This window comes from Crassostrea angulata, chromosome 3, assembly GCF_025612915.1.
Source record: "Crassostrea angulata isolate pt1a10 chromosome 3, ASM2561291v2, whole genome shotgun sequence".
Classification (NCBI taxonomy): domain Eukaryota; kingdom Metazoa; phylum Mollusca; class Bivalvia; order Ostreida; family Ostreidae; genus Magallana; species Magallana angulata.
The window spans coordinates 597,941-625,793 of record NC_069113.1 but is presented as its reverse complement, the minus strand read 5'-3'; the positions used below and the strand labels follow the sequence as shown (position 1 = coordinate 625,793).

Below are 27,853 nucleotides of genomic sequence, written 5' to 3'. Positions count from 1 at the left end.
ACATGACAGTCGGTGCAAGGAACAATATACTGGTTTTCTTCTTTTGTTTCGTTTTTTTAATTTTATCTTATGGGGGAGTTCCTTAGACGTGGCTTTTCTAAACATTGTAAATTATGCAGTTAAGAGACTAAAGAAACTGTCATTGTCTGTAATTGGATGAGCATTACTCTGGTTATGACTGACTAGGTATCTACTCTGTAGCAGTCTCTGCCTCATTATCGACTCCTTTAACGGGCCCACTAACGATCTGGATTATTGATTACTAACAACAGGCAAAAACGCAGCGATTCTGTTCTAGCTACCCTGGTCTCTACATTAGAAAAGGAATATACCCATACAATCTATGTACATCTACATGATAGAGTCTGTTGGATTACTAATCAATTATCTACTTTTGGCAAGCGTGACAGTTAAATGCTTTGTATGTGTAAGACTGAGGTTAAATGTGTGAAGTTCTTCGACCATGAAATCACTAAACCGATTTAAAATTACAAAACCTTCTTGCCGTGTGTTTAAAAATCTACCAATGCAACCACTTGTGAGTACACGTGCACTTATATCGGGTATATAACAACTCTAGCCGTGGTGCGCATTATCAGAAACTAGTAGCTTCTACTGGAAGAGGAAGTCGTCTTAGAGTCTGTGTGGAAGCCCCCTGTTTCTACAGAGGTACCGGGTAGAATGGAATAGGGTTCCATCCGTAGTTGGACCATCTACCATGACAACGGAATCCCCAGGACGCGACACCTGTCCATCCAAGGTATCCCCCAGCCGGGAATCCACTATGGGGAGTACGACAGACCTGGACAGAGCCCGGCGGGAAAAGAAGCCGTTCTTTTACTGTAGAATTGTAGCCAACCATCCCATCAAGTGCTTCGGTAAGCTGTGTTGTTCCCGAGTTTCGTTTTTAACATGATGTATTTATTATTGATAGGTGCCGCGATAGGATAGTTTCCTTGTTCGATTTGTAAAAGATTTATGAATTAGAAATGTTTAGAAATGTTTGTAAATTGTTTGTTTCCCTGATTTTGCAGTGGCGGTTCTAAACATAGATTGTGTCGCCGTTAACCCGATTGATCTATATCTTTGCTGTCTCATGGATAACTGTCCCCAATAAAAGACAAAACATAGCGTCCATATGAACTAAGGTTTAGTTACATGCCAGTTTAAAACGAACCTAAACTTTAAATAATATCCAATGCAATATAAACGCCGATCTCATAGTTTTGTGAGGAGATTATAATACGAAAAATTCATCGATTTATTTAAATTCAAAGTTAACCTGCATTTTTCCTTTTTAAAAGGACAATGTCACATAATGACAAAGTACTAAAGCTGTACACAATACCATTTCGTGTATCAGACAAGATCTATTACAGTTTCTGCAATACAGCATTGTTAAGTAGAAACTTCATTTCTATCAGGTTAACCCTGTCTCAATGACATGGTATTGGGTGATGAGGGAAAGTACGCTCACTCAGGCTAATTGCGAGATAGAGTTCTATGATATGTTTAGAGTTTTGAATTTTATCCTTGTCATTGGCATTGAAAAGACAATTCCAACTTGTACTGTTATTCGCTGCATAAACTTAATTATGACATGCATATTGATATAATTATCATCACATATAAGAGAGTTATGGCCCGTTGCAGAGGGCACTACAAACCGTAATTACCAATAACCATATCCCTAGTCTCAGTCTTCACCTAATTTCTCTTTCAGTGATCACATTACTCTGCCACTTCGCCATGATGATCATATCCGGGATCCTCTTGGGGTCAGGGTTCAACCTCTTTCCTACAAACTTTGAGAAACTTCCGATGGAGCTTTACGACATCCCGTACAGACTTCGAGACTACGCCTGGCGGGATAGAAACGATTACGACAACCGATTTAAGAGGACCCTGAGTAACCAGGGCTTCGTGACGTACGAGAGGGGCCTCTATGCCGTCTACTCATCTGTGGACTTGTATTACGACACAGACGGCGGAAACGTCTTCACAAAATCAAATCTACAGAGGATGCAGACGATAGAGAATGAGCTCGCGAGCTCAACCTCTTTTTCACCTATTTGTATGACGTATAATTCTTCTCTTGTGTGCAAACCTTTTCAGTCCATCTTGCGTTATTTTGATGGAACTTATAAACACATCAGTGCTACATTGGATGACCCTAATTTTAACAACATACCGGGGGTTCTGTATGAAGCCTTCACAAACAATGATACGAAGTCTGACTTTTTGTTCTTTCTTCCGAAAGGATACAGTTTATCTGCGACCCACGCTCATGGAACGCTTACTCGCTCTATAATGGCGGCCGGGTGCTCTATTTCGGGCACTACTAAGTGTGCTTTGAAAACATGGAGAACTGAGACTCTTGTTCATTTAAAGAAAATAAAGACAATCTTGGAAAAACACGTGGATGATTCTACGGAGGATTTTAAATTTTATTTTCACTCCCTAAACTTGTGGCTGTCTGACGTTCTACGGCAAGCCATAATGGACATGTTGTGCGCCGTGGGAAGCATGCTCTTCATTTTCTGCTTCATGCTGTTTCACACCAGGTCCTTTTGGATCGCTGGGTGGGCCATCATCAGTATTCTACTGAGCTTTCTAGGGACAAACATCATTTACACGGGTATCATTGACTTCCAATATTTCGGTTTCTTTCACATTTTGTCTATATTCATTATTCTCGGAATCGGTGCAGACGATTTGTTTGTGTTTTATGATAACTGGAGACTGACGGGGTTCTCTTCCTATCCCAGTCTGGCGCATCGTCTGTCGGACACTTATTCAAAGTCTGTCCTCAGCATGTTGATTACGTCACTGACTACGTCAGTAGCGTTTTTCTCAAGTGCCATATCACCTCTTCTAGCAACGCGTTCGTTTGGTGTGTTTTCGGGACTCCTCGTGATTTATAACTATTTGTCCGTGATAATCTTCTTCCCCACTGTAGTTACTGTTTATCACATTAAATACGAACAATGGACCTGTCCATGTTGCCGAAAATGCAAGAAAAAGGAAAATCCTTCAGAGAAAGAAATCAAGGGAAATTGCAACGAGGTGTACGTCATCACAGAAGTTGAAATGACCGTGAATGAAAAAGAGAGCCCCACAGAGGACTCCCCCGTTATAAACATCACTGTCAATGGTGTCCCAATTCCAAATGTCAGAGAAAAATCAATCGTTATGAATGGACATTCCAATGGACATATAAGTAATGGTAAAGCTATCATGTCAAATGGGAGTGCAAATGGTAACATTGCAAACGGCAATGTCATCGCAAACGGTAAACCTAATTCGGCCCATAGCAGTGGTAAACACGAAAAAGACGCAATGATGATAAAGGCATTGCACAAAAAGAAACAGAAGAAGTTGGTCGTTTTCTTCAGAGACTACTACTGTCGATTTGTCACCCATAAAATCACGCGCTGCGTGGCTCTCCCGATCTTTGCAATAATCGTGGGGGTCTTCGCTTACTCGGCCTCCACCCTGGAGCCAGACAACGAACAGGTAGGTAGTATCATCTACCGCTTTGTTCTGCTGCATTATAACTCCGTTAGGTCTTGTTTCCTCCGATACGACAGTCCGACAGTTGCTTTTGTCTTTTACAGCTCCAGATCTACAAGAAGTCCCATTTCTACACCCAGGCCATGGACAAAGAGCTCTACTCCTTTGTACAGAATGTGGACGACAACTTGCTGACGGTCAACATAGTTTGGGGATTGTCCCTCAAGGACCGCAGTGACTGCCATTTCTCCTCCATTGACTGTCGGGGCACCCAGATGTACGATGCCTCATTCGACCCCAACCCCGTGGCCAATCAGCAGGCTCTAAAGGTAGGCGGTCTCCAAACACATCACAAAGTAAATCATAATTATTATCTTCATTCATTTACTTGAATTCTAATATTTACAGGATTTCTGTGATTTTTTCTACAATATGACATCATCTGACATAAGTAAATACAACATTAAAACGGACACGTCCGGAAATCCGGAAGTGGCTTGTTTCACGAGAGATCTGGAAACTTATCTGAAGGTAGGGGTGATTTGAAATTTTTCTTTATTCCATTGATCGACAAGACAATTGAAAGGACATGTAGAAATTTTTAATAAGACACCATTGTATGGTTTTTGCTTTAAATTCTTGGTAGCCTTAGTTATAGCAGGAAATGAATGCTAGTACTTGGTGTAATAAATTATTGCTGTTATCCCAGAACTCTAACAGTGATGTCAGTAACACGCCAATGAAAGGAAATCAATATTCCGCTGTTAGAAAATGATTTGTTCTAAGGTAAAATACAGGATATTACAGGCCACGATTGTTTAAAGGCTTTATACACTAATAAAAGGAGTTTTGTCGGATTATGAACTTACATAGCATTAAGGAGTGCATTTTTTTGTAAGCGTCTATTTTAAAACAAGGACTTTGTGCTATTTAAACAAGGACTGAACATCTTCAAAACCAACGACGTATTCAGAAATAGATCTTGATTTTGCTTTTCTTAAATGGGGTAAATTGAAAGTACAATGCAAATTGATTAATTTTTGAATTTATTGATCTTGGTCTAAAATTATATTTAGACTAAAAGATGTCACGTGTTCTGTGATTTACATAAAAATGTAAAACGACGATTTTGAAACGACTTTTTCCTTCGCTATAACATTGTGACCGTGTGATACTAGTTGTCACCTGACAATATCTTCCAAGCTTTTTCCAAATACATTGACGTCGTTTTAACTTATATTTAAACCTTTAGTTGTCTGTGTCCGCTGAAGATCAATTACAGTGACAATTATTCAGTGATATACTTCTGCAACAAAAACTTACACTCGGTAACAATTGGTCGCACGAGTTTGATGACAAGTATTAATATTTGAAGTGTTTATGTCTATCAGTCACTCTCTGACGTTGAAATTGATGTCAACATTATATGATATGATATACATGTAATTATTTCCATACAATATCTTCCAGTTGCAGGGTTTAGTCATAGAAATACCAATTGGTTTTATTGTGAATTGATATTATTATTTTATACTAACATTGTTGTTTTCCAGTCTCTTTCTATCGGCGGACTGGATTTGTCCCTACCCTGGGACTCCACCAAGACCCTTGCCTTCATGAATGCACAGACGTCATTCTACGACACTTCCGGTTTCTCCTCGTACCCTCACTTCCTGTCAGTAAGTGTATTTCAAATTCTAAATATAAATCAATACTGTTCTTTTTTGCATGGTGTGCTTGAAAAAAGATTGAAGTTTTTTATGATTCGCCTTATTTACGAATACACTGAATGAGCAGTGTAAGTATTTGAGTAATGCGGACCTGTTCATTCCTTAATGTTGGTATACTAATTAAATTCTGATGACGTCATTGACAGATACCTATGCAGTATTGGATGTACAATGGTTACTCGGGGAATTTCACGGCAGACTACGGAATGTACAATGATCTGTTTGGGGAAGAAAACTCCACGTACAGTACAGCCCTGAAAACGGACAGCTGTGAGTGAAATAGACCGAAACGGTCTACAACTATGCATTAAAAAAAAAGAACAAAACAAACAAACAAACGAAACACATTTCCGTTGAATTTAAATTGAATACGCAATAAAATATTTGTCAAATTAAATCCAGAAAGCCACAAAGTTTCTTAACTATAGGTCAGAGCTTAAAGTCTGTCCCAAGTTATTGCTTCCACCAATTTTTGATGATTTTTAATGAAAATACACATACATGTGAAAGAAATACATTTGAAATCGATGAAAGGAAATATATCCAAGATATCTTCATTGAACAATTATCCCTTTTTACTCATAAAATTTCACAGGAACGAAAACAATTTTCTTATGGAGATTTATAATGGAAAATGTTTACATCTTTTCTCCATTCGGAAGTACTCGGGATACCTCGCGCAATTTTTTTAAAGTTATCATCCGGGCTTTTTAATGGCTGATGCAATGCAAAATATCCGTAGACTTTCAATTTTGGGATGTGTATTGAAACCTGAAGCGGTAGAGGGGGCGTTTCAAACCAGATAATCTGGACATTTTTTATATTAGTGGATGAACGTAGTTTGAGGTATTTACTATTATTGAAATATCAAGCAAAAAAAGTGGTGGAAGCAAAAACTCGGGACAGAGTATAGTTGCTATTTATTTACAACATCAATATTCAAAATTCTGTCGTCGGTTTCATTCTTAAACTGTGTCGTTTGTCCCTTTGTGTAGCAATATTTTACGGGAACAAGCTGAAGTACCTAGCTGTCAGCGTAAACACGACTATCAACCGCCGGACAACGGGCTACTCCAAGGGGATCCCCATCGTACAGCGCTGGGAGGAGCTGGTCAATAACAGGGTAGTTATCCGCGGGTTGATTTATTTTGATGTTAACGTCTCAGTGGATTGTTTTCACTCCCATCAAGTATGTTCAGTACCGTCGTAATGCTTATAATGCCGTCCATGGTGACAGGGTTGCACAATTGCAGCGGTTTGTTTCTAACATCAGATTTATGTTGCTCTGATTGGGCCATTGGCAAAAGCTAAAAAAACAAAACATGGATCTTTCCGTCAAGCTGCAAACAAAACGCCACTGCGCAAACTCAACGCAATACCACACAGCACATCGCAACAGAACTTGCCAAAGCGTTACACAACTTCACACAACATAACTTTACACAATACGCTCTCGCGCTAACACTCCTGATAAAAATACGCGCTAAAACAACCTCACACAGCACACCATTGCTGAACAATGCTTCGTACATCAAAGTTGTGTAAGCACAACCGCGTGCTGTGTGACAGGACTTTCTTTTGAACTCGTGCGTTGTTGGGCTATTGCAGTAGTCATATCCGTACATAACAGCTAAGATAGCACGACATTTAGTGGGAGTCTGTACAAATGTTACAGTCTCTTGTTTATACCGGTATCTGTCATCACTGCTATGATAACATATAGGGATTTGTTGTCTTTAGATGTCCATGATGCCTGCCGGAGTAAACAATGGCTTCCAGCTGACACGTGACTCATGGCACTGGTTCTACGTCCTCAAGGTCAGTCATCACCTACAGGTTGCTGTAAACCTGGCCCTTGAACTCTTAATGTAGATTTCATTTATAGTTATAGGACTTTAAACATATTTATATGGTGTCCTTTTTTTTTAATCTGGTCTTTTAATCTTGCTTTATTTCCAATATTTTATTTCTTTGCCTTATTTTGGTCACTGCCGAGTTTGGCTTTGAACACTTCAAATAATTTACACATATTTGGAACCCTTTCTTGAAAACTACAGCCTTATTTCAAGCACTATATTTCTCTATCTTTGACCTTGTACAAGTATTTATTTCTTGGTCACTTACCCAGTGGTTTATATACATGTATGTCCTGTGTCGTTGCAGAGTCTTGCTGACAACGCCCTACTGGGGATCCTGATCGGGGTGGGGCTGGCCTTCCCCATCCTGTCACTGTCCACCATGAACGTGCTGATCGGGTTCCTGGCCACCCTGTCCATCTGCTGCACCACCGTCTGTGTCATCGGGGTTATCCCCCTGGCCGGCTGGAAGCTCGGGGTAAGCTCTGATCCACTTAAATAGAGCCGGGATAAAAGTCTTATATATAGTTGTAATTTGAGCCATTTTCAAATTACCGTGGACTTTCGGTTTGATGTAACTGTTCACCTCTTGCATTATGACGTTGGTTCCAAGCAAAATATGTACAGATTATGTTGGCCAAACTGGATTCAATGAGCTATGACCGAAAGGGCCACAATAAAATTGAAATTTGAAATACGTCACATTGCTATTTGACAGAACTACCTTAAATTCCAAGCCTTTGTAACAATTGCTCTAAATAGTAATGTTTGCAAACGTCATTTTCCTGATCTGGGTATAGTCCACTTATGCATTTTCCATAGGTGGTGATGTTTACGTTAGGGTCCATAGCTCCGGCCTTAATTTTCGTTCAGCGACGAGGGACCTCTTGAATGAAAGCTCATCAAATTGTGTCTTTCCTGTTAAAATTTCGTGGTGTGAAGTCAGATTCGTTTTCCGGCAAATTGAAAAACTCTGAAAATGAAAGTAAAATTAGGGAATTTCACAAATTTGGAAAGGGTGTACATCAAACAATTTCAATTCTTTTCTTCAAATGATAATCAATTTTGACACGTCCTTTTAAAATTGCAAATCCTCTTTTCTTACATGTGTCAAGCATTTTGATTAAAAATGTCCCAATAAATGTATATACACTCTGCAAGTATAGGAACTATTTTGGTCCTACCGATTCCTAAAAATAGTTAGAGGGATATACCTTATTGTTTGTGTGCACATATTTGTTCATTATTTATATGTCTTGTTTTGTCTTTTCAGCTGCTGACGTCATTAAACATGTGCTTAGTTGTCGGGCTTGCCGTGGACTATGTTGTTCACTTGGCGGAGGGATACATATTGTCACTTCACACGGACAGATACAGTCGAACACGTGACATGTTAGAGGAGATGGGGCCTTCGGTTTTCTCGGGTGCTTGTACTACACTCGGAGCATCTCTCTTTATGTTCGCGGCAGAAATTCAGTTCTTCATGCAGTTCGGGGTGTTCATGTTCTGTACAATCGGATTTTCTCTGATTTTTTCGTTGGGACTTTTTACGTTGCTTGTTGGGCTCATTGGCCCACAAGGCAATACGGGGAATTTAAAAGTTTTATTCCGGAAGTGTAAAGAAAAACTCTTAAAAAGAGGCTCAGGCAAGACGAGTTGACAATATAGTTCTATAAAGAACTAGTATTTTAACAATCAAATTGAATGTCAATGTCAAAGTGAATCAAATTTACATTTTGTTGTTACATATTTACTGATGATGGATATGATATTTCATTCATTTATCCTTTTTGTTACATTTGTCTTATGGTTTTATAAATTGTTGATTTATTTATTACAGACGACAAACCATCATACTATGGATTCAATGCAAATAAAGTTGCTTTTGTTTTATATTGTTTTCACAGCGGGGTTTTTTTTATCAGTGAGATTTTTTTTTATCTCCTGATGGTGTTTAGGTTTACATTGTATGATTGACGAACGATCTGACTATTAGTTCTGACTGAAGGTAAACACGTGTTGTAATACTCAGTATACATGTACGTACCCGAACATTCCTAATCCTGCAATGGTTTTAACTAGAACAAGTTAATTGTTCATGCTGTCATGTTGTAAATTGGGAATTTACCGGGTGGCAGTAAATACACCATGACAACTAACTGACATGTTGTAATGTTTTTATTTACTGCCACCCGGTAAATTCAGAATTTACAACATGACTGTACATAACGTATCCTCGATCACAATTGGAATAAATGCAAGACCAAACAATAATTAATGAGAAATAAACGTTAGAGCAATTACCGTGTACACATCGGTCTAGGGCTACATAGGGGAGTTGTCTATGCATTAAGATAACGGGATTTTTTAAAATACATAGTAAAATTCGTAATAGTGAAAACGTTCAGCGAGGATTTGCATTCGGGGGACAACAAGGATTGAGAATTGCTAAATCACCTAAGCAACATCTTCGCTAGCCAAGTGTTTTCGGTCCATTCTGCTCTCCACCAACTCTTGACTTGGGAAGATGCCTAAGCAAGCGCCTTTTTGTTCTTTCTTTTTTTTTGGGGGGGGGGGGGGGGGTGTTAACGCATAATTGGTGTAGAATGAAGAATTAATAAAAGAATTTGTTTTCAATTTTTAATTTATGATAAGTGATTTGAATACGCTCGAATATTTTGATAATGTAAAGAAGCCAGTCTAAAAAGTTACAAATACATGTATCATCGTATTCACACAAGTAGTGCATGCGTACTGATATTTAAAAAGAATTATTGCGTGTCAGACACAATTATCTGAAATACTATCTGGTATTTTTTTCTGTCTATTTTTGACTGTTACGGTGGTGTAATTTGATTACGGTGTGTTGATTCTATTTATCCCGAGGACATGCGTACTTTATACCCAAATCCGTGTAGCATGACAATGATTTAAATGAGGTCATCGCCTGATCAACTCTTTAAATCTTTAACCAAAATCCTTTTTGGTTAGAACAATTTATTTTTTAATTAATATATAGAAAGCCAATGATTTCTCATCATTTTGACAACCCTCGCTTTCTCGTCAATTTTAAAATGAAATTTTATTTTTTCTTTTGAGAAGTGGACAGGCATTGGCTACATACATGTATGCCTGTCCACTTCTTAAAGAGAATAGAAATTTTAATGAAAAAACATAATGATAAGCTAGAGTACACAATTTTAACCTGCTGTGTCATGACCCTGACCCGTGTCATTTACCTAGTTCAGGGTCACATCATCCATAAAATGGCATTTATCCTAATATATTATCCAATTATTGCTGTTTTCAATACGATGATTTAGCTATCAGATATTGTACTTCGTTTTATTTTTATAAAATTTTGGCAATCACGCAGGCAGTCAGAGAGCTAGGAATTAATAAAGGAATAAGGAATCACACTTTGAGTATTATGAGGTGATAATTTCGGTCGGGGCGTGATCAAATCAAAGAAACTACTACTAATACTAATATTATTACTACTTCTAACTTTAGACAAAGTACGTACGATGGTTTAAAGATGACAAACATTGTTGATAGACGTATGTATACACAGAAAACCATAACAGAATATGATTTTTAGGGAAAAATGAACCTTATTCAGGGTCTAGACCTAATAGAGTAAAAAGTATTCTGTCAGCATATCATTTGTGTTGCCAATTTTTTTCCCCAGATGTCGTTTTATAGAATTAACTCTTTTATTTAGTTTAGTTCATAAAAAAGTAAAAAAAAAAAAGAAAAAAAGAAAAGACCCTACAGCATTTCTTCGGATTGTATTCTGATATATGTCAGGTCCACAAAGCGTACTTATTTAAACAATTTGCCAAATAATATTGATGTGATATTTGATATGATATATTTTTTAAAACATATATTAATCCAATTCTAATTTCTAAAACTTATCATTTTTAGAAGAAAAAAACGGACGTCTTGCAATAATTTTCGGGGGACGCATTTCTGAGAGGTGATGATAAAACTAAATTGTAAACAAACAATTTTTTTGTGTTTTCTGTAAAGAAGGACAGGCTTTCCATGAATATTGAATAAGTTAAAAATCCCAATCCCAAACAAATAGAGTCAATCGACACATTCTTCGAACGACCGACTAATTACCTCACGCCGCGCGGCCATTGCTTCGAGGGTAAAGACTAAAGTAAGAAGAAAGCGGTTCTTAAAAAGTTAACTTCCATCAAAATGTACCCAAATTGGGGAAACGTCCAAGGGGGTTATGCGATATATGGACAAGTAGATCCAAACTATCAGCAGCAGATGTTACAATGGCAGCAGATGAACCAGATGGGAGGCCAACAATGGGGGACATTTGTACAGCCTGCACCGCCGCTACCCACGGGAGGAGAAGCCAAACCACCGGAGCCCCCCGCCGACGAGAAGCCACCCCTACCACCGGAACCCCCACCTGAAGGGGGAGACACAAAGGTAAACATCTTAAAAAAAACAAGACTATGGACTTCAGAATCTAGCAGAGATAAATTGGACGCCAGGGCTGGCGGTCTAACCAGAGTCAAGCTGTTCATCTCCAACTTTAACCACAGGCACATGAATTTTTATCAATCAGTCCCTCAATAAGCCAAAAAAAAACCAATTCTACGTCATCTATATATAATATGTAAACGGTGTGACCGTTGGACCGATCGAGCGCAGATTTAACACAGTGCAGACAAAATCTATTAAAAACGCAAAAAGTAGGATCCGCCAGCATGGTTGCCTACTCAAATCATTCGTCAAAGTTAAACTAAACGTCGCGTGCTCAGTCTACATTATGACGTCATATTTCAGACGTATAATGTTCAAGTTTTGTCTTCGGAAATAGCCGAAGAGAGTTACGTGATTCCGAATTTTTTTTAATTTCTTCTTTTATTGTTCATCAATTTAATTCATATGAATGCCAATGTAATAAAATTGAATACTTCATTCAGTATCAAAAAGATCAGTTCCTTGATGTTAATGTTTTTATTTTCCATCTGATACCGGTATTTTGATAAGACATACATAGAACAAGTCGTGTTTCATAATTGAAGCGCTATTGAAACTTATCTAGTTTCCTTTTTTAATTTCTTTTAATTCAAATTGCCTTCTATTGAAACACTGTAACTTATTTAATCGAATTTAGGGGCAATAAACATCGATAAGTGCCAGTCAATCAATGATAGAACTAACTTTTTAAAAACAAAATGGCTGCCAATATGGCGGCGCCCAGGGCTGGAAGAAATTTTTTTGGGCCTTAGTACCCCTGATTCAACTTTCATTTTTCACTGATTTTCTTATATATACGTGTTACCATTAATCCTCGCTTCGCGAGGCTTCGCGAGGCTTCGCCCGCCTCTCGCTGCGCTCGGTATAAATACACAAGCTGTGTAAGACCATTTTGAATTTCAGTTGATAGCATTATCAATGTGTTGGATTTAAACATTACGAAGAAATGTATAGCAAGAAATATCATATATATATATGTACTCAATGTTACACGCAAACCATAAGGCATATCTGATTTATGTGGTAAATTGAATTTACCACATAAATCGGATATGCCATATGGTTTGCGTGTCACATTGAGTTCGTATATGATATATCTTGCTTTACATCTCCTTGTAATGTTTAACAAGGCCGAGAACAGTCTGTACAGATCAAGTACGCATGCTTTCGCACACCGTTTCATTTGTATTGTGATGTTATCTTTTTGCTTGGTTGATGCAATGGCATGATAGTTTCAGATGCAGATATTCAGCGAAATTTGATGAAAATCGCTCGTTTGATGGGTAAAATTGATATTATATTGTGGAATAAACATACTTGTCAGGGGTGTGCAATTACAAAATTTGGCCACTAGCCCAGGGGCTAGTGGGAGTACCAAAGTTACTAGCCCAAGATTCAAAGTTACTAGCCAGACTATTTCGGACATGTCGACATTTCATTTTATAAAAAAAAACCCTGTATGATACTAGTTAGTATATAATTATTAATATACGAAATATTTATTACTTGCATGTTTTCTGTGGTAGACTAGTTCAAAAATATTCAACTTCATTGATCTCTCACATTTTAGTTACAAAATTGGTTTGGGTACCGTTTATATAATAAAACCCAAACATAACATTGTGAATGTGAACAGACTCTATAAAATCACTGCAACTATCTATGTGTGCATGCATTTTATCCTGTTTAATTTCCATTTACAAAATACAACTATGCAATTAATTACGTAATGGTAAATTTTAATTAAAAATAATGGAAAATGCACAAATAATAATATGCAGAATATGAATTTTTTTTTAATTCACCAAGCAGGTCACTTTAAAATGTGTTCATGAGAATAGTTAGTGCAGAAATTTATAATATCTCTGTAATGCATCTCTCTCTCTCTCTCTCTCTCTCTCTCTCTTTAAAAAAAATTATATTTAAAAATGCCAATGAATACATATTACAGAAAAAGGAATCATTTTACAGTGATGTCACTTGAAACAGCTGCACAGGTAACTACGGAAGCTATGTGCAGTGAGGCGTGACTATCTCGTCTAGCCACTGGTCAGGTCAACACTGTCGGTAAAACTTCAAAGTGTGAAACTTACAGCAGAGTGTTTTTTCTTAGAAGAATGTAGCACGAGAAAAAAATGCTTAAGAAATTTTTAGGCTATCATGACTTAAAAGGAGCAGATATTATGCCTCTGTGATAACAATGACGATACACTTTTCGTACTAGGACACTGCAAATTTACCGGCATATTTTGCCAACTCTGGCTATGATTTACTAGCCCGACGGGCTACCACAGTTAATGTTTTTGCTAGCCCGACCTCTAAAATCGGTAGCCCCGGGCGTCGGGCGATGGTAATTGCACACCCCTGCATGTCTCGAAGTATAAGCTATATTTGGGCTCGGGTCGAAAAATTGAAGAGAGTTCAGCAAGCCTAGCCCTCTGTCATGTTTTATTTACCCGCCTAAATATAGCTTAAGGGGGATGTCTACACCAAATAAGTGTAGGAGATTTTTGTTGCATGCATTTGTTACTAATAATAGGCACAGTATTCAACAATAATAGACCTCAACGTACAATACTCTATTTTCTAGAGAATTTTTAAAATATCAGTCTGCTTCCATATAACCCCTTATTTATCAAATTTTTAAACATTTCTGTTTTAAAATTCTTATGAAAGTGAAATGTCATTAAGTTTAGAAATAAAAGACAAAATCATCATGAATGAAGTTTGTATGATTTTTATCGGAATCCACATAAATATGAAACTTAAATATAAAAAAATTCTTTTAAGGCAAACTGCTGGACAAAATCCCACAAAAATCTGAAAATATAAACATTATTCGTTGGTTAATAGGATGAAAAAAAGAAATTGAATGAAATTGAAAAATTAAAGAAAATACTGAATTATTGCAAAAATCTTGGTATGAAAGATCCTGTTTAAGAGTTGTCTTTCTTTATTTTACATGGTCTCAAATATCTTGGGATCATTTTTTAATTAATAAAATTCACGAAGAAAAATTAAAAAAAAAAAAGGAGCAGGTCTATGTTGAATATGTATATATAAGATTTGTAATGCTTATGATAATATTTGAAGATGAAAAGTTATATTTTTGATGAACGCTTTATATATTTAACTATTCAAAACAAAATATAAGTAGTGAAATTGCTTTTTACTTTTTTATATACAATAGCCATTATAAACAACAACCATACGCATATTAATACATACATTAGATGTCCATAATGATAAACATGTATGTGTGGAAATGTCAATTGGCTTGCAAATACGGGCTTCCACTGCTATTGCTACATGTACCTAGCTTTTTCTATTTAAATAAAAAAACATTAGTTTAATGTCTAAGTTTCAAAGCAAGTCGTTTACTGCAAATGTTTTACATTTGGGAAATTGGGATCAACTCAAGAGAGCGTACTTACTGTACTTTCGTTTTATATTCATCATATTACATACATGTATATAGTTTAAGTGAAAATATGATATCTGCTTACCTATATAGATAATCCGTCACAAATGTATGATCGTCTGTTGCAGATGACATGACTAAAATGTATTGCCAATAGCGGTGAAACAGTAAATTATATAAATTCCACGTTTTCCGTACAAAACAGCTGATAATCAATGTTAGTTGAAAGCTTTAAACAGGAAGAAAATTGACATACTTATAAGCGTTTTAGTGACTTTATTCCTATATCATCTCCCTCGTTAGAAGAGTTCAATTTAACGGTGTATAGCTATTTTGTACCACGACAAAATATTAATAATCCGGAACAAAATGGCGTTTCGAACAGATGTCAGACATGTTGTGACGATGTAGCCTTCCACCTTAATTCATATATTTCAAGACAGTAACAATGTATTTTATAAATTATAATGACCCTTAATATATGATGTTATATATTTTTTTATTACCGTAATCCGGTGAATATAATGCATACTTTTATCCCAGCATTTTTTACTGTGAGAAAGGGGTGCGTATTATACATCCCTGTAGGATTTGGACATATTTTTTCCCTAGCTGAAGCACGGGGTATCATACTGCCGTATTACCTATGCTGTTCACAGGCAGGACCGATACCCCGCTATGCATCGTAACATTCCTTCATTATCACATATATATTATATTTTAACCGTCAGAAAATCATTGTGATAGCATGTAATTAAAGAAAATGTATACTTTAAGTCTGTTAATAAATAAACTGTTTTAAAATGGCCTTTAAAAATTAATTTGAAGTGCCTATTTTTTATCTCCGTGTACGCCGCCATTACAGCTGTTATTAATAGAATGGGGGCTTGGATGGCCACATGCTATTTGTAACTGATCTTTGAAAACAGCTTACACACCATTTGGCTCATTTTTAACCATTTTCATGTAATGCTGATTGATTTATTGCAAATAATTATGAATATAAATAATTCTATAACCTATTCAGTTAATTGCAGCCATTGTTGTGCTCCCCCACCGCTAACGCTTGATATCTTGGGTATCTCAGACACTTCCCTTAGGCTATAACTGTACTATACACAACACAACTATTTGTGCACATATTTTATGTTCCAGGCCTCCAATTGATCACTTTGATCGGAATCATTTAAGAATTTAATTAGGTCTGTTAATTATCTCCATAGCTGTACATCGTCTGTTTTTCACTACACAGGGGTTGTAATGACTAAACAATTATATAACGCTTGTTAAGAATAGTTGATTTTATTTTCAGTAGAATATTTTAAATTGATACTAGGTCTATTTAAAACATTGATTATGAAATAAAGATATTACCTCAATGTATTAGTTACAATAAAAATACTACGTTTTTCTTATTTCCGGCAACGTATTCCCGTGATGAAGTTGAGCACGCATACAAATTATGACTGCTTTGTTGATACTCAGGATTACCGTTTGGTCAATTTTTTTTATGCGTATTATACATCCTAACAAGCTTTTTTTTTCCACCACTTTCAGGCCCAAAGTGGGGGGTGTGTATTGTACACTACTGCGTATTATATTCACCGGATTACGGTACTTAAATATGTCTGAACGTTTTAATAATACTATAAAGATCACCATTTCCATGTCAATGGCAGTGTAAGGTTGTCAACCATGTCAATGGCAGTGTAAGGTTGTTCCTTTTTATCGGTAGATTTCAAGTTGAAGTAATATATTTTGAATATTTTTTACAATAGAAAAAAACATTTTCATTGAAAGGAACATATTGCAAAATGTATCAATACTATCAATAGTGTATCGTCCCAACCCTACATATATTGCAAGAAAACATTACACTTTTCTAATACCGCAAATCTGTTGCCTGGTTACAAATGCAAGGGTCTGTAACCCTCATAACCCTGTTTCAGACAAGACATTAAATATTTACAATTAAGATTTTTTATGTACTTTACTTTTTAAAGCGCTAAGCATAGCTAAGCGCTTTATTGTCGTAAGACTTCTACGTTCGGTGCATCAAATAACAGCCCCCTATGAGCAGAAATGTACATCATTTAAACTGGTTAGGGAACCAGTTTCAAGTACATTATAGTCTCATTTTTTTCAAGCGCTTTATTGTCGTAAGGCTTCTACTTTCGGTGCATCAAATAACCACCCACTATGAGCAGAAATGTACATCATTTAAACTGGTTAGGGCAACAAGTTTCAGGTATTTATGCACATAGTTGCATGGGTTAATGTGAATATAAAGTTTGGGCTATTGTAAATCTAAGGTGCAGGCCGTATATACATTATTGCAGGGGCTGCCACGCAGTGTTGAGGAAATATATTGCCTAAACAGAAGCTGAATTTTAGAAAAATCAAATCCTTTCTTTCTAACAGGGCTTGCACAAAGAAAATTTCCTTTAGAACCAAGCTAGGTTAGCGCTTTTCATTACTATCAGTACTTTGATTTCTTATTTGATTTTTTATAAGAAATTGGATTTTTTATTCTCAGTGAAACAGAGTTACAGAATACTGGGAAACCGAACTTGATTTGAGACATAATTCTAGGCCAGCACCAGAGTCCAGCTAGCCAGTGCTCACTTGCACACTAACTAACAAAATGTTACTTAATATTATCAACTACCTTTTTCCTATCACAATGGCAAACAACTCAACATTACAAAGTAACTTGCTGCCAAACTAGGACTTGTGCTCCCTAGCTGAGCCCTGATTCTTGGGAGACGGGTGTTTCTTTGAATATTGTGGCACAAAATCAGGCACATTACACTGATTTCTGGTGCCAGGGCACTGAGAAGACCTTAAGTGAAGAACTTATTATTGTAAAATATCAGAAGGTCTCTTGTATTGTATGCACCTGTGTATATAAAATGCACTGAGCTGAACATCTCCCTCTTACAGCAGTTCAAGGCCTCAGAGGAGGTTCATTTTTTAACATGATTATTTTACTACTAATTGTACTTCTACGGATAATTCATCATACAGTTTTCAAGATAGGAAGTTGATGTTTTGCAGATCAGTTGTACATATATCAGAGATGTGCATATTGCTAGGATTTAAATTTTCTCACAGACTATTGCATATAGGGTACCCCATTTCTCTAGACAGATAGTGTTTATCAGTTCAGGGTTGACAAAAACTTGGTTTGCTGTCACATTTACAGCTTTTCACTTGATGATAATAAGAGAAGGGCCTCGGAGAAAGAGAGCAGTATCCATTTGAAAGAGTTTGATTTGTAGTACCAGTACATCATAAATAAAAATGTTTTTTAGCAATTCAATACTTATTTTTCCCATGTACTGTAGGTTTCTTATTTTACATGTACGTGAGTACTTAATTGCGCAATTTAATTTTTCATTTTGCTCCAAATAGCGAATGCCAAATTTTTATCGTAGTTTCCATTCATATTGTCCAAAAAATAAAAGCAAGATTTCATCATTTATGAGATGTTCTTCTCGCAGTTTAAACCTGATTTTAATCACTTGCTTTTAATTAGGAATCCACAGTATACAAATTCATAATCATGATGAACGGAAATGCATTGGATTTGTAATTAAAGCAATATACCATGTTACAAAATAGAATCAGCTATTCAAAACTTGAACATCAAAACAAATGGAACGTGAAAACATAGGACTGTAATACCTGTTATCCAATATTAGTTATGCATATTGATTTAAATTGATCTAAATTGAATGAAACTTATCAGAGTATGTCTGTTTCATGTATTCTAACTTATTGGTAACAAACAACCCAAATAAAACAACTCCAGAAAGTAAATACACTGCTTTTATTCCAAATTTTACAAAAAATGAAAGTCCTGAATAAGACATTTAAAAGATTACACATAAACCATAAACAGTATCTGAGGCAGTTATTATATACTTATTTACTGGCTATGAGGGCAATAGAAAGTTTATTGTCCCCGAGACAGCAATTATTTAACAAGACGAAGCCAAGGGAAATAGTTGCTGTCAAAGGGGACAATAAACTTGTTATTGACAGAATAGCCAGTGAATAGGTATTTTATTGTCCCCTGCCGCAACGCTGTGCGGGGACATAGAAATGCCGGGCGTCCGTCCGTCACACTTTTTTGTAAGCGCTCTCATGCCTACAAATTTTGACGGATTTTCATTAAATTTATACCAAATATTTATACTACTATTACCTTGGTCAAGTTCGAAAATCAGCATTGGTCAATACTTTTTGTTGGAGTTATGGTACTTTGACCGCAATAATGACTCTGTTTTATCCAAAAATTGACCTTGTAAGCGCTCTCATGCCTACAAATTTTGACGGATTTTCATTAAATTTATACCAAATGTTTATACCACTAATACTTTGGTCAAGTTCGAAAATCAGCATTGGTCGATAGACTCGATACTAGTTTACTGCTTGACCGGCGGGGGACCCAGGAATTCTATTCTTGTTAATATATTTTTAATTTATAAAATTAGAAGTATAAGGTATAATTTTATGATGCTTTAGGAAAGTTTTATTATAATTTAAGAAAACTTAATTTGTCAGCAATGCAGATTTTGTTGATGATAAAAAATTTGAATTATTAGACTTAGATATTAAATTAACTTAGGGACTTGGATTACACCAGAAGTGTTCTGAGTTCAAAAACGAGGGGACTCAAATACCACCAGTGAATAGTTTCGATGGCTATTCACCATGGGCAGATAGCAAGGAAACTATTTCATGGTTAGGTAGAATAGTATGTTTATTTATTAATTCTAATATCATTTAATATTTATTTGTTTGATGAGATATTTGCGCTTCTGATTGGTCGAAAAATTTCTTTGATGCCTGCATCAATAAAGTTTTCGTCGGATCTACTTTTCTAAACTGTTCAGATCTAACACTATTTATAAAACGGGAATTTCCAAAATAAACACTGGCAACAAAGTGTAAAGTTGTGTCTGTTTAATTGTCAGCAAACAAAATACAAATTTATAAATATAAAAAAATAAAAGTTTCACCTTCAAATATAAACAATACGCATTATTTAATACACTAAATAGAAAATTAGGCGTCTTCTCGCGATTTCTTCTGCTTGAGATCAATCAACATTTACCGCGAGGCTGGCTGTTCCTTTTCCAGAATGATTATAATGAACATATAGGCCTATAAACTTTCACGGTAACACTGCTGTTCAAATTTGGTAACTATAATTTTTAAATTTACACACGTACATGATCGGTCATCAGAATAAGCGTCGTAAAGAAAAGCTATGAGTAATGCATCAACTCCTTCGGCGCATTCCAAGCGGCAGATATACCATTTATTGATTTAAGACATCACTGGCTATCTAGTTACCACAATGTTAACAAAAGTCGCCTATACATACTATTCTTTGTTGACATATCAACTATTTTTGTCCACGATTGCCTCTCCTTGGATTGTTACGTCCAGTTGCATATTCCAGCGATCTCACAAAAAACCTGATTTATTATGAGTTTTTCTGCACAGTGAATAATATCACAAGCTATCGCATGTATTTTCCTTTCGTTTTCAATTCAGCCGGTTCAGATTTTAACTCACTATTTGTGTTTAATCCATTAATTCAACTCAGTAGCTCTGCATCAGCTGAAGGCGCATCCATTTTGAATATTGTTGCTGTTGTTGTTTTGTATTCATACGCGCCGCTTCATTTACATTATTCAAATTTTTGATCAATGACACTTCACATTATTTTATTTAAAAATGTTTTATTAAGGTGGCTCTATACACCCACAGGTTATTCCAATTTTCAATAGAAGATCACAGAGCATATACTTATCAAATATTAAAATGATGATTATAGGGATACTATAGGTATTTTTAAAGAATTTTTTCATGTTTTTTTGTGTATTTGTAAAATATTTCTTAAAAAGACAGCTATTAACAATTGAGAGAAATTTTTAGCTCACCGAGACGAAGTCAGGGGGAGCTTATGCTATACCCTCGGCGTCGGCGTCGGCGTCCGGACCTGGTTAAAGTTTTTGTTGCAGGTCCTGTATCTAAGCTATTACTTGTCCTATCTTCACCAAACTTGCATGGATGATGCATCTGGACCTACTTATGGACTTGAAAGACTTGGATGCTGAATCTGAGTCCTAAATTTCAGATGCTGGAGGAGGTTAAGGTTGTTGGACCAGGTTAAAGTTTTTGTTGCAGGTGCCCTTTGATAGCAATATCTAAGTTACTGCTGGTCTGTACTTCACCAAACTTGCATGGATGGTGTGTCTTATGATACTGATGCACCAGGCAGGCTTGAATGCTGAATCTGAGCTATAGGTTTCGGATGCTGGACAAGGTTAAGGTTTTTAGAGCTGGTTAAAGTTTTTGTTGCAGGTGCCCTCTGATGATTATATCTTAGTTACTACTTGTCCTAACTTCACCAGACTTGCATGGATGGTGCGTCTTATGATACTGATGCACCAGGCAGGCTTAAATGCTGAATCTGAGCCATAGGTTTCGGATGCTGAAGGAGGTTAAGGTTTTTAGAGCTGGTTAAAGTTTTTTAAACAGGTGCCCTCTGATGATTATATCTTAGTTATTACTTGTCCTAACTTCACCAGACTTCCATGGATGGTGCGTCTTATGATACTGATGCACCTGACAGGCTTAAATGCTGAATCTGAGCCATAGGTTTCAGATGCTGAAGGAGGTTAAGGTTTTTAGAGCTGGTTAAAGTTTTTTAAACAGGTGCCCTCTGATGATTATATCTTAGTTATTACTTGTCCTAACTTCACCAGACTTCCATGGATGGTGCGTCTTATGATACTGATGCACCTGACAGGTTTGAATGCTGAGTCTGAGCAATAGGTTTCAGATGCTGGATATGGTTAAGTTTTTTGGAACAGGTCACATGTTTAATAGATAATAGTACTTTTTCAAACTTGCATAGTTGATTAAACTGTAGTATGAATGAATCACAGAGGAAGGTTCAGATGCAGAGCTTGATCTCCATTATCAAGGATGCTATAAAATATATCTTAGTTATTACAGGTCCTAACTTCACCAAACTTGAATGGGTGGTGTGTCTTATGATACAGATACACCTGACAGGCATGGATGTTGAATCTGAGCCAAAGGTTGCAGATGCTGGAGCAGGTTAAGGTTTTAATTGCTAGTGCCCTCTGATGATGATATCTTAGTTATTACTGGTCTGAACTTCACCAAACTTGCATGGAGATGCGTCTTATGTATACTGATGCACCTGACAGGCTTGAATGCTGAATCTGAGCCATAGGTTTCGGATGCTGAATGAGGTTTAATTTTTTTGGAACATGTCACATGTTTTATAGATGATAGCTTGCATAGTTGATTTAACTATATTATAAATGAAACGCAGAGGTTGCTTCAGATGCAGAGCCTGATCTCCTTTATCAAGGATGCTAAAGAAATCTCCTACCTCACTCAAACCTGCCTGATAGATAGATGTGTTTGTTGATAAATGATATAACATGATTCCTATGATATAGTATTGTATGGTATGAAACAATATTGTTTAATATGATACAATATAATATCATATGTAATATAAAAAGTTATATGATACGATATGATATTGTATAATTTTTTTTGATATTTTATGTTATGATATTGTATCATGATATCGTTATGTATAGTATTGTATATTATGATACAATATTGTATAATATTATATTGTATTATTAATTTACTATTTAATCACATGATACTATTACATAAGATATTGCAAATATAATATTGTATCCTATGATACTAAATTGTATTTTCTATAATATTGTATCATACGATTTTGTATAATATGATATATAGTTTCTGAAATATAGAATTATATCACATGAAATTGTATAATATGATACTGTTATATTATATAATATCGTATCATACGATATTGTATAATATGATATTGGTTTATAATATGATTTATTATCACATCTGATTCACATGAAATTGTATTGTATGATATTGTTAAATATATTATTGTATCATATGATACAATATGTATAATATAATATTGTATTATATAATATTTTACTTTATCACATAATATTGTATCATTTGATATGATACAATGTTGTATCAAATAATATTGTATAATATGATACAATATCATATTATGTAACAAAAATGATACAGTATCATACAATATCATACTATATTATACAATATAATATCATATGTTTCAATGTTATGATGTATTATGTAATATGATATTGTAATATAATACTATATTGTTTATTATATTATGATATTGTATTATTTGATCAAATACAATAACGTATAACACAATACAATGTCATATCATACGTTAACAATATCATATCTCATCATTGTTTATTATGGTATTTTATTGTATTATATGATATATGTTGTAAATATGATAGGATGCAATATCTAATTTTAAATTATTGTATTGATTAACATATGAACATATGATTATCATACAATTTTTTAACAGATGATATACGATATTGTGTCAAAATCCATGAATATCCAAGATCATAAAGTATGATTTTCATTTAATATGATAAAGGTGGTCTCATAAAGGTGAAGTCTCATAAGGGTGATGCCTCGTCTCGGTGAGCTTTGTAATCTGTGATTACCTATGTTTTTGATAAATGATGGATATTTCCTTCGGACACATAAAAAAAAAATAAAACACTTCTTAACATTCAAAAATGTTCCTATTGCAATTTTTTTAGTATTTCCCCAAAAACATAATTTTTCATATTTTCTTACTCTGTTAACAAATCATCTTAAAAAGTTGCTTGATGTTATAGGAAAATGTATTTTAATAAATGTGACATAAAAATATTGAATGAAAATCATTGCTAATAAACACAAAATATATTTTAGATTTTATTTGGTATGAAATTTCCTCAAGTAAGGGTTATCATTCCTATATAAGTCCCAAGGCCCAAACACCTTGGGGACTTTTCATTTTTGAGTTGAATAAAATTTCCTAAATATAATATTTGAATGATAAATACATACATATTTCATTATAGGCCTGTAAAAGTGAATATATTCGCTTTAATACAAAACTTAGTCAAATAAATAAAGGGGAAAATTGACTAGGCTAATCGGATTATGTATCCCAACCTGAGAGAAATTCAAAGCAACCCTCTCATCCCCGTTAGGTGTCAATATTAATGTGCATTAAAGAAAATTATTATTGAAATATTTTCGCCGGTTTAGAATTTTCTTTCACAGTATTCAACCAAAAAACACGTTTTAGAAAATTTTGGAAAGTTATAATTTAATGTTCTTACCGGGATTCAAACTCATGACTTACAGATTTGTAGTGAACCCTTTAACCCACTGCGCTATGGTGTAACATATCAATGATGGGAAAGAAACTATTTAAAAAATTATACTTGATTTTTATTGTTTATTTCGTTAAATAATACTACACAACGTGAAGGTGTCACATACCACATTACTTGTAAGTAATGAATTTTCCAATCATCAAATTAAATCTATTTATTTAACAAATTTTTCAAATGAGCGGTCCCCATACCATTCGGCTCAGTTAAAATCAGCCAGTACCGGAATTGCATGCTTCCAGATTTACTTTTTTGCGTACTGCCTCATCAAAAAGTGGTGTATAAAACCACCTTAAATGATAAGAAATGAAGATAATTACTTTTCTATTGATCGACGTATCAAAAAAAAAATTGACCGGAAATCTCTACATATTAATTTTTTTTCAATCTAAAGGCAGATCCTCAATATACTGGTGTTGTGTTGACTGAACTATGTCCTGTATTCTCCTCTGTGTAGAAGTGTGTATTTGGTGTAATGGATACTGTGTGTCAAGTGACTGTTTGTATGAATATAGAGCAGCCTGGAGGTTCCCTGTCATCTGTTGACAGATCCCCAGGATCTCCCAGGAGATGTCTCTGGAAATATCACATACATACCGTCCCTGATCGTGGTGGACTAGGACCTGTAGCTCATCTAGAGCTGCTAGTGATAATGCTGTATCAATGTGTCTGTAACACAAGAACTCTAGGAAGTGTAACATTACAAACACCGGGATAACTAATTTGTGCGACTTGTTCTGTAGAGCAGACTGTTGTTCTGGTATTAGTTCATTGATATAACAGAATTCATTGATAAGTATGATATTCACTGCTACAGCCTGTCTGATCTTTGAAGACCAGGGCTGTCCCCCTACAGCCTCAGTATACCTCTCTCTGTGTACATGTGTCTCATGCATCAGATAAGGCTGTGCTAACTTGACCTTTGTCATCTTCATAACAGATAATGCTTCCCTGTATCTGAGTGTCTTGTAATAATACATGGCAATGTACAACATGTTAGATACATACCCAAACTTGGCTGCTAATTTCAGCATGTGACAGGACAGTTTGTCTGCAATATACATCTGTTTGTTGACACCTGTGTCATTGTTCATCTTTTGTAATAGGAAAGGTGTTCTTTGAAGGATGGTGATTGCAAGTTTCTGTATCGGTACAACTTGATGATGTGTCATTGGTGACTCCACAAACTGTTCTATTGTGTGTATGGCTTTGGATGTTTGACTTATATCTCCATGGTTAAAGGAACAGATTATGGACTGTGCGACATTTTCTACATCATAATCAACTTCAGACCTAATCATACTCTCATCTGTACAAATAGAAAGTCTAGGATTGTACAGGACATCAATGATGTAGGACCTGATAGAGGAACTCTGTAACAGACAGGCCAGACCTTTCTTGTACAATTCATGTAACTGTAGGAACAATCTGTTTTGTGCTGAGCCATTGACCTTGGTCAGAAACATATTGTTTTGTGGGATGAAAAAGTTTGGACAGATCCCTTTATACACCCATTTGAGGAGGAGTTTGAAGCAGACCCAGAAACCGGCCAGGAGATTTTGTGGACACAAGTAAGGCAATGTGTTTTGTTGTATTGCCCAGAAAACTGTTGTCTTCATGTGATAGGAACACAACAGTTTATTGGTTTCTTCTGATTGTTGATTTATAACTTCTTTTAAGAAAATTTTTAACAACCCATATATCAAAAGCTGACAGTGGTTCATTGAATACACTAGTTTATATTCTGCCCGAGAAAAAGAAATTCTCCATTCTTCATTTGCATGGGGTCCCAATGGGTGTCCTATTGCTACAAAGTGACATCCATTTCTGACAATGTCATCAACAACTTCAGGATCAGGCCATGAGTGACATCTGTCTATCCATGAGGAGGCAGACAAAGGCCAAAAGTCACAAACAAAACAGTGGGCAGTGTCATATTCTAGTCCTCCTATAACACCACTACCACAGGGTCCATGTACAGTAGAATTGAGAAAAAATGATGAACAAGTTAACTGTCTGTGTATAGAACTAGATATATAGACTCTGTCATTCATTCTGACTAATGCTAAGTGGATGTCTCTGTTCATTCGTCGTGTCAGTAACTGAAGTAGAGTGAATCCTGGTGGACTCTCAGAACTGTCAGAGAGAATCAAGACTGTATTGGCTGTGTTGTAATACTCAGAGTGAGACATGTCCATGATCACTCGGCGGCTGTTTGGCCAGTACATCCAGTCCACATCTGATCCCTCTAGTCTGAATCCTTCCCTCATACTTCCACTCATCATCTGAATGATCCCATCATAACGTTTCACTCGTCTGTCCACCATCTCCCCGATGTCTATTGTCTCCCTCCTGATGGCTACCTGTTGTGAGGTCCCCACTATCTCACACAGTCCCACAAACATAGACTCCGACATATGTTGCAGTCCCTCACATCTGTTATTTAAAGTATATATTGGATGCATATCTTTTTGTTTCTCATTTACTTTATTCACAATATTTAAAAAGCATGAAAAATTACTATTAATTCCCACATTTTAAAAAAAACCCAACCTGATATACTAATTTAATACACTTACATTTGTGGGGGGGAAGACTCCATTTTGAAAGAAATCACATTTGAGGAAATTTATGCTGCTATTTTAATTTAGGTGCTGTTACTGTCACATTCAAGTCTTTATTGAAAACAGCAATCATAAAATTTAAGGAAATAAAAAATGTTTTATGTGTTGAAAAAGATATATTTAGTAATTTTGTAAATGAACATTCAAAGAATACAAAAACGCCAAAGTCCAATTTAGAAATCCTTCCTGTTTTGTTTAAAATGAAGTCTAACATTGAAAATTCAAGTTAGGTGAAATGAAATAATTTCTGTACATGTTCAGACTAGTCTTAGTCACTATGAATTGTTCAGACTTGAATGTGAAAATATTTCAAATTAAGATATGGCAATTTTATTTTCAAATAAACAGAAGTTAAGAAGTAATTAAATTTTTACACGTTTTACATTGTATTTAGTATAAAATTTCGAAAATTAGGTCGATACAGTTTATTGGGCGAAGGAGGTCGTTTTTAGCCAAAAAAGAAAAAAAAGTATAAATAGGTCGACTTCGAAGAATTGGTCGAAAAATTACCGCTAGTTTTAATGAATAAATGATTTAAACCAATAACGTTATCATATGGTAGCCTTTAATCTTATATCACAGTTTTAAACAAAAGGGAAATAAAATGCACTTCTTAAAACATCGTAAGAAAATGTCTGAAATTGCATCAAAATTATCATACCAATTAATTCAGTACGGCCAGGTTAATTTAAGATCATTTTTTATTACTTCCCTGCCATGTGTACAAACTGGTGTTAACCGGGGGATAGTAACCTAGCCTGGAGGCATGACTACGGTAGCACATGCCACCCTGCGTCTGTGTGACTTTTTACTGTGTATATACACACGAGTCAACATATGGAAGCCTGCG

General features: G+C 35.5%; 3 protein-coding genes across 4 annotated transcripts in view; 2 read left to right on the top strand and 1 right to left on the bottom strand.

Moving 5' to 3' along the window:
• Positions 1-283: 283 nt before the first annotated feature.
• On the top strand, positions 284-8,891 carry LOC128177454 (protein dispatched homolog 1-like). The gene is made up of 10 exons (XM_052844164.1): positions 284-878; positions 1,724-3,516; positions 3,618-3,842; positions 3,922-4,044; positions 5,067-5,192; positions 5,390-5,513; positions 6,239-6,366; positions 6,984-7,061; positions 7,407-7,577; positions 8,373-8,891. Exons 1-10 carry the CDS (start codon positions 719-721, stop codon positions 8,757-8,759), a joined length of 3,315 nt encoding a protein of 1,104 aa, XP_052700124.1. The 5' UTR covers positions 284-718; the 3' UTR covers positions 8,760-8,891.
• Positions 8,892-11,247: 2,356 nt separating this feature from the next.
• Positions 11,248-27,853, top strand: part of LOC128177421 (YLP motif-containing protein 1-like) — a 36,689-nt gene continuing 20,083 nt past the window's right edge. For both annotated transcript variants that reach the window (XM_052844132.1, XM_052844130.1), the window contains exon 1: positions 11,248-11,554. In XM_052844132.1, coding sequence (XP_052700092.1) covers positions 11,312-11,554 — 243 coding nt within the window. In that variant the 5' untranslated portion in view covers positions 11,248-11,311. The remainder of the gene's footprint in view (positions 11,555-27,853) is intronic.
• On the bottom strand, positions 24,763-27,146 carry LOC128177424 (uncharacterized). The gene is made up of 2 exons (XM_052844135.1): positions 26,959-27,146; positions 24,763-26,815 (listed from the first exon to the last, which is right to left on the bottom strand). The coding sequence occupies exons 1-2, from the start codon at positions 26,979-26,981 to the stop codon at positions 24,763-24,765; spliced, it is 2,076 nt and encodes a 691-aa protein (XP_052700095.1). The 5' UTR covers positions 26,982-27,146.

Bases quoted from the DNA above. Each gene is read 5' to 3' on its own strand.
- LOC128177454 (XM_052844164.1), top strand. From the start codon at position 719: ATGACAACGGAATCCCCAGGACGCGACACCTGTCCATCCAAGGTATCC. The intron at 5,514-6,238 runs GTGAGTGAAATA...CCCTTTGTGTAG, and splicing joins AGCCCTGAAAACGGACAGCT to CAATATTTTACGGGAACAAG. The intron at 7,578-8,372 runs GTAAGCTCTGAT...TTGTCTTTTCAG, and splicing joins TGGCCGGCTGGAAGCTCGGG to CTGCTGACGTCATTAAACAT.
- LOC128177424 (XM_052844135.1), bottom strand. From the start codon at position 26,981: ATGGAGTCTTCCCCCCCACAAAT. The intron at 26,816-26,958 runs GTAAGTGTATTA...TTTAAATAACAG, and splicing joins GAGTCTTCCCCCCCACAAAT to ATGTGAGGGACTGCAACATA.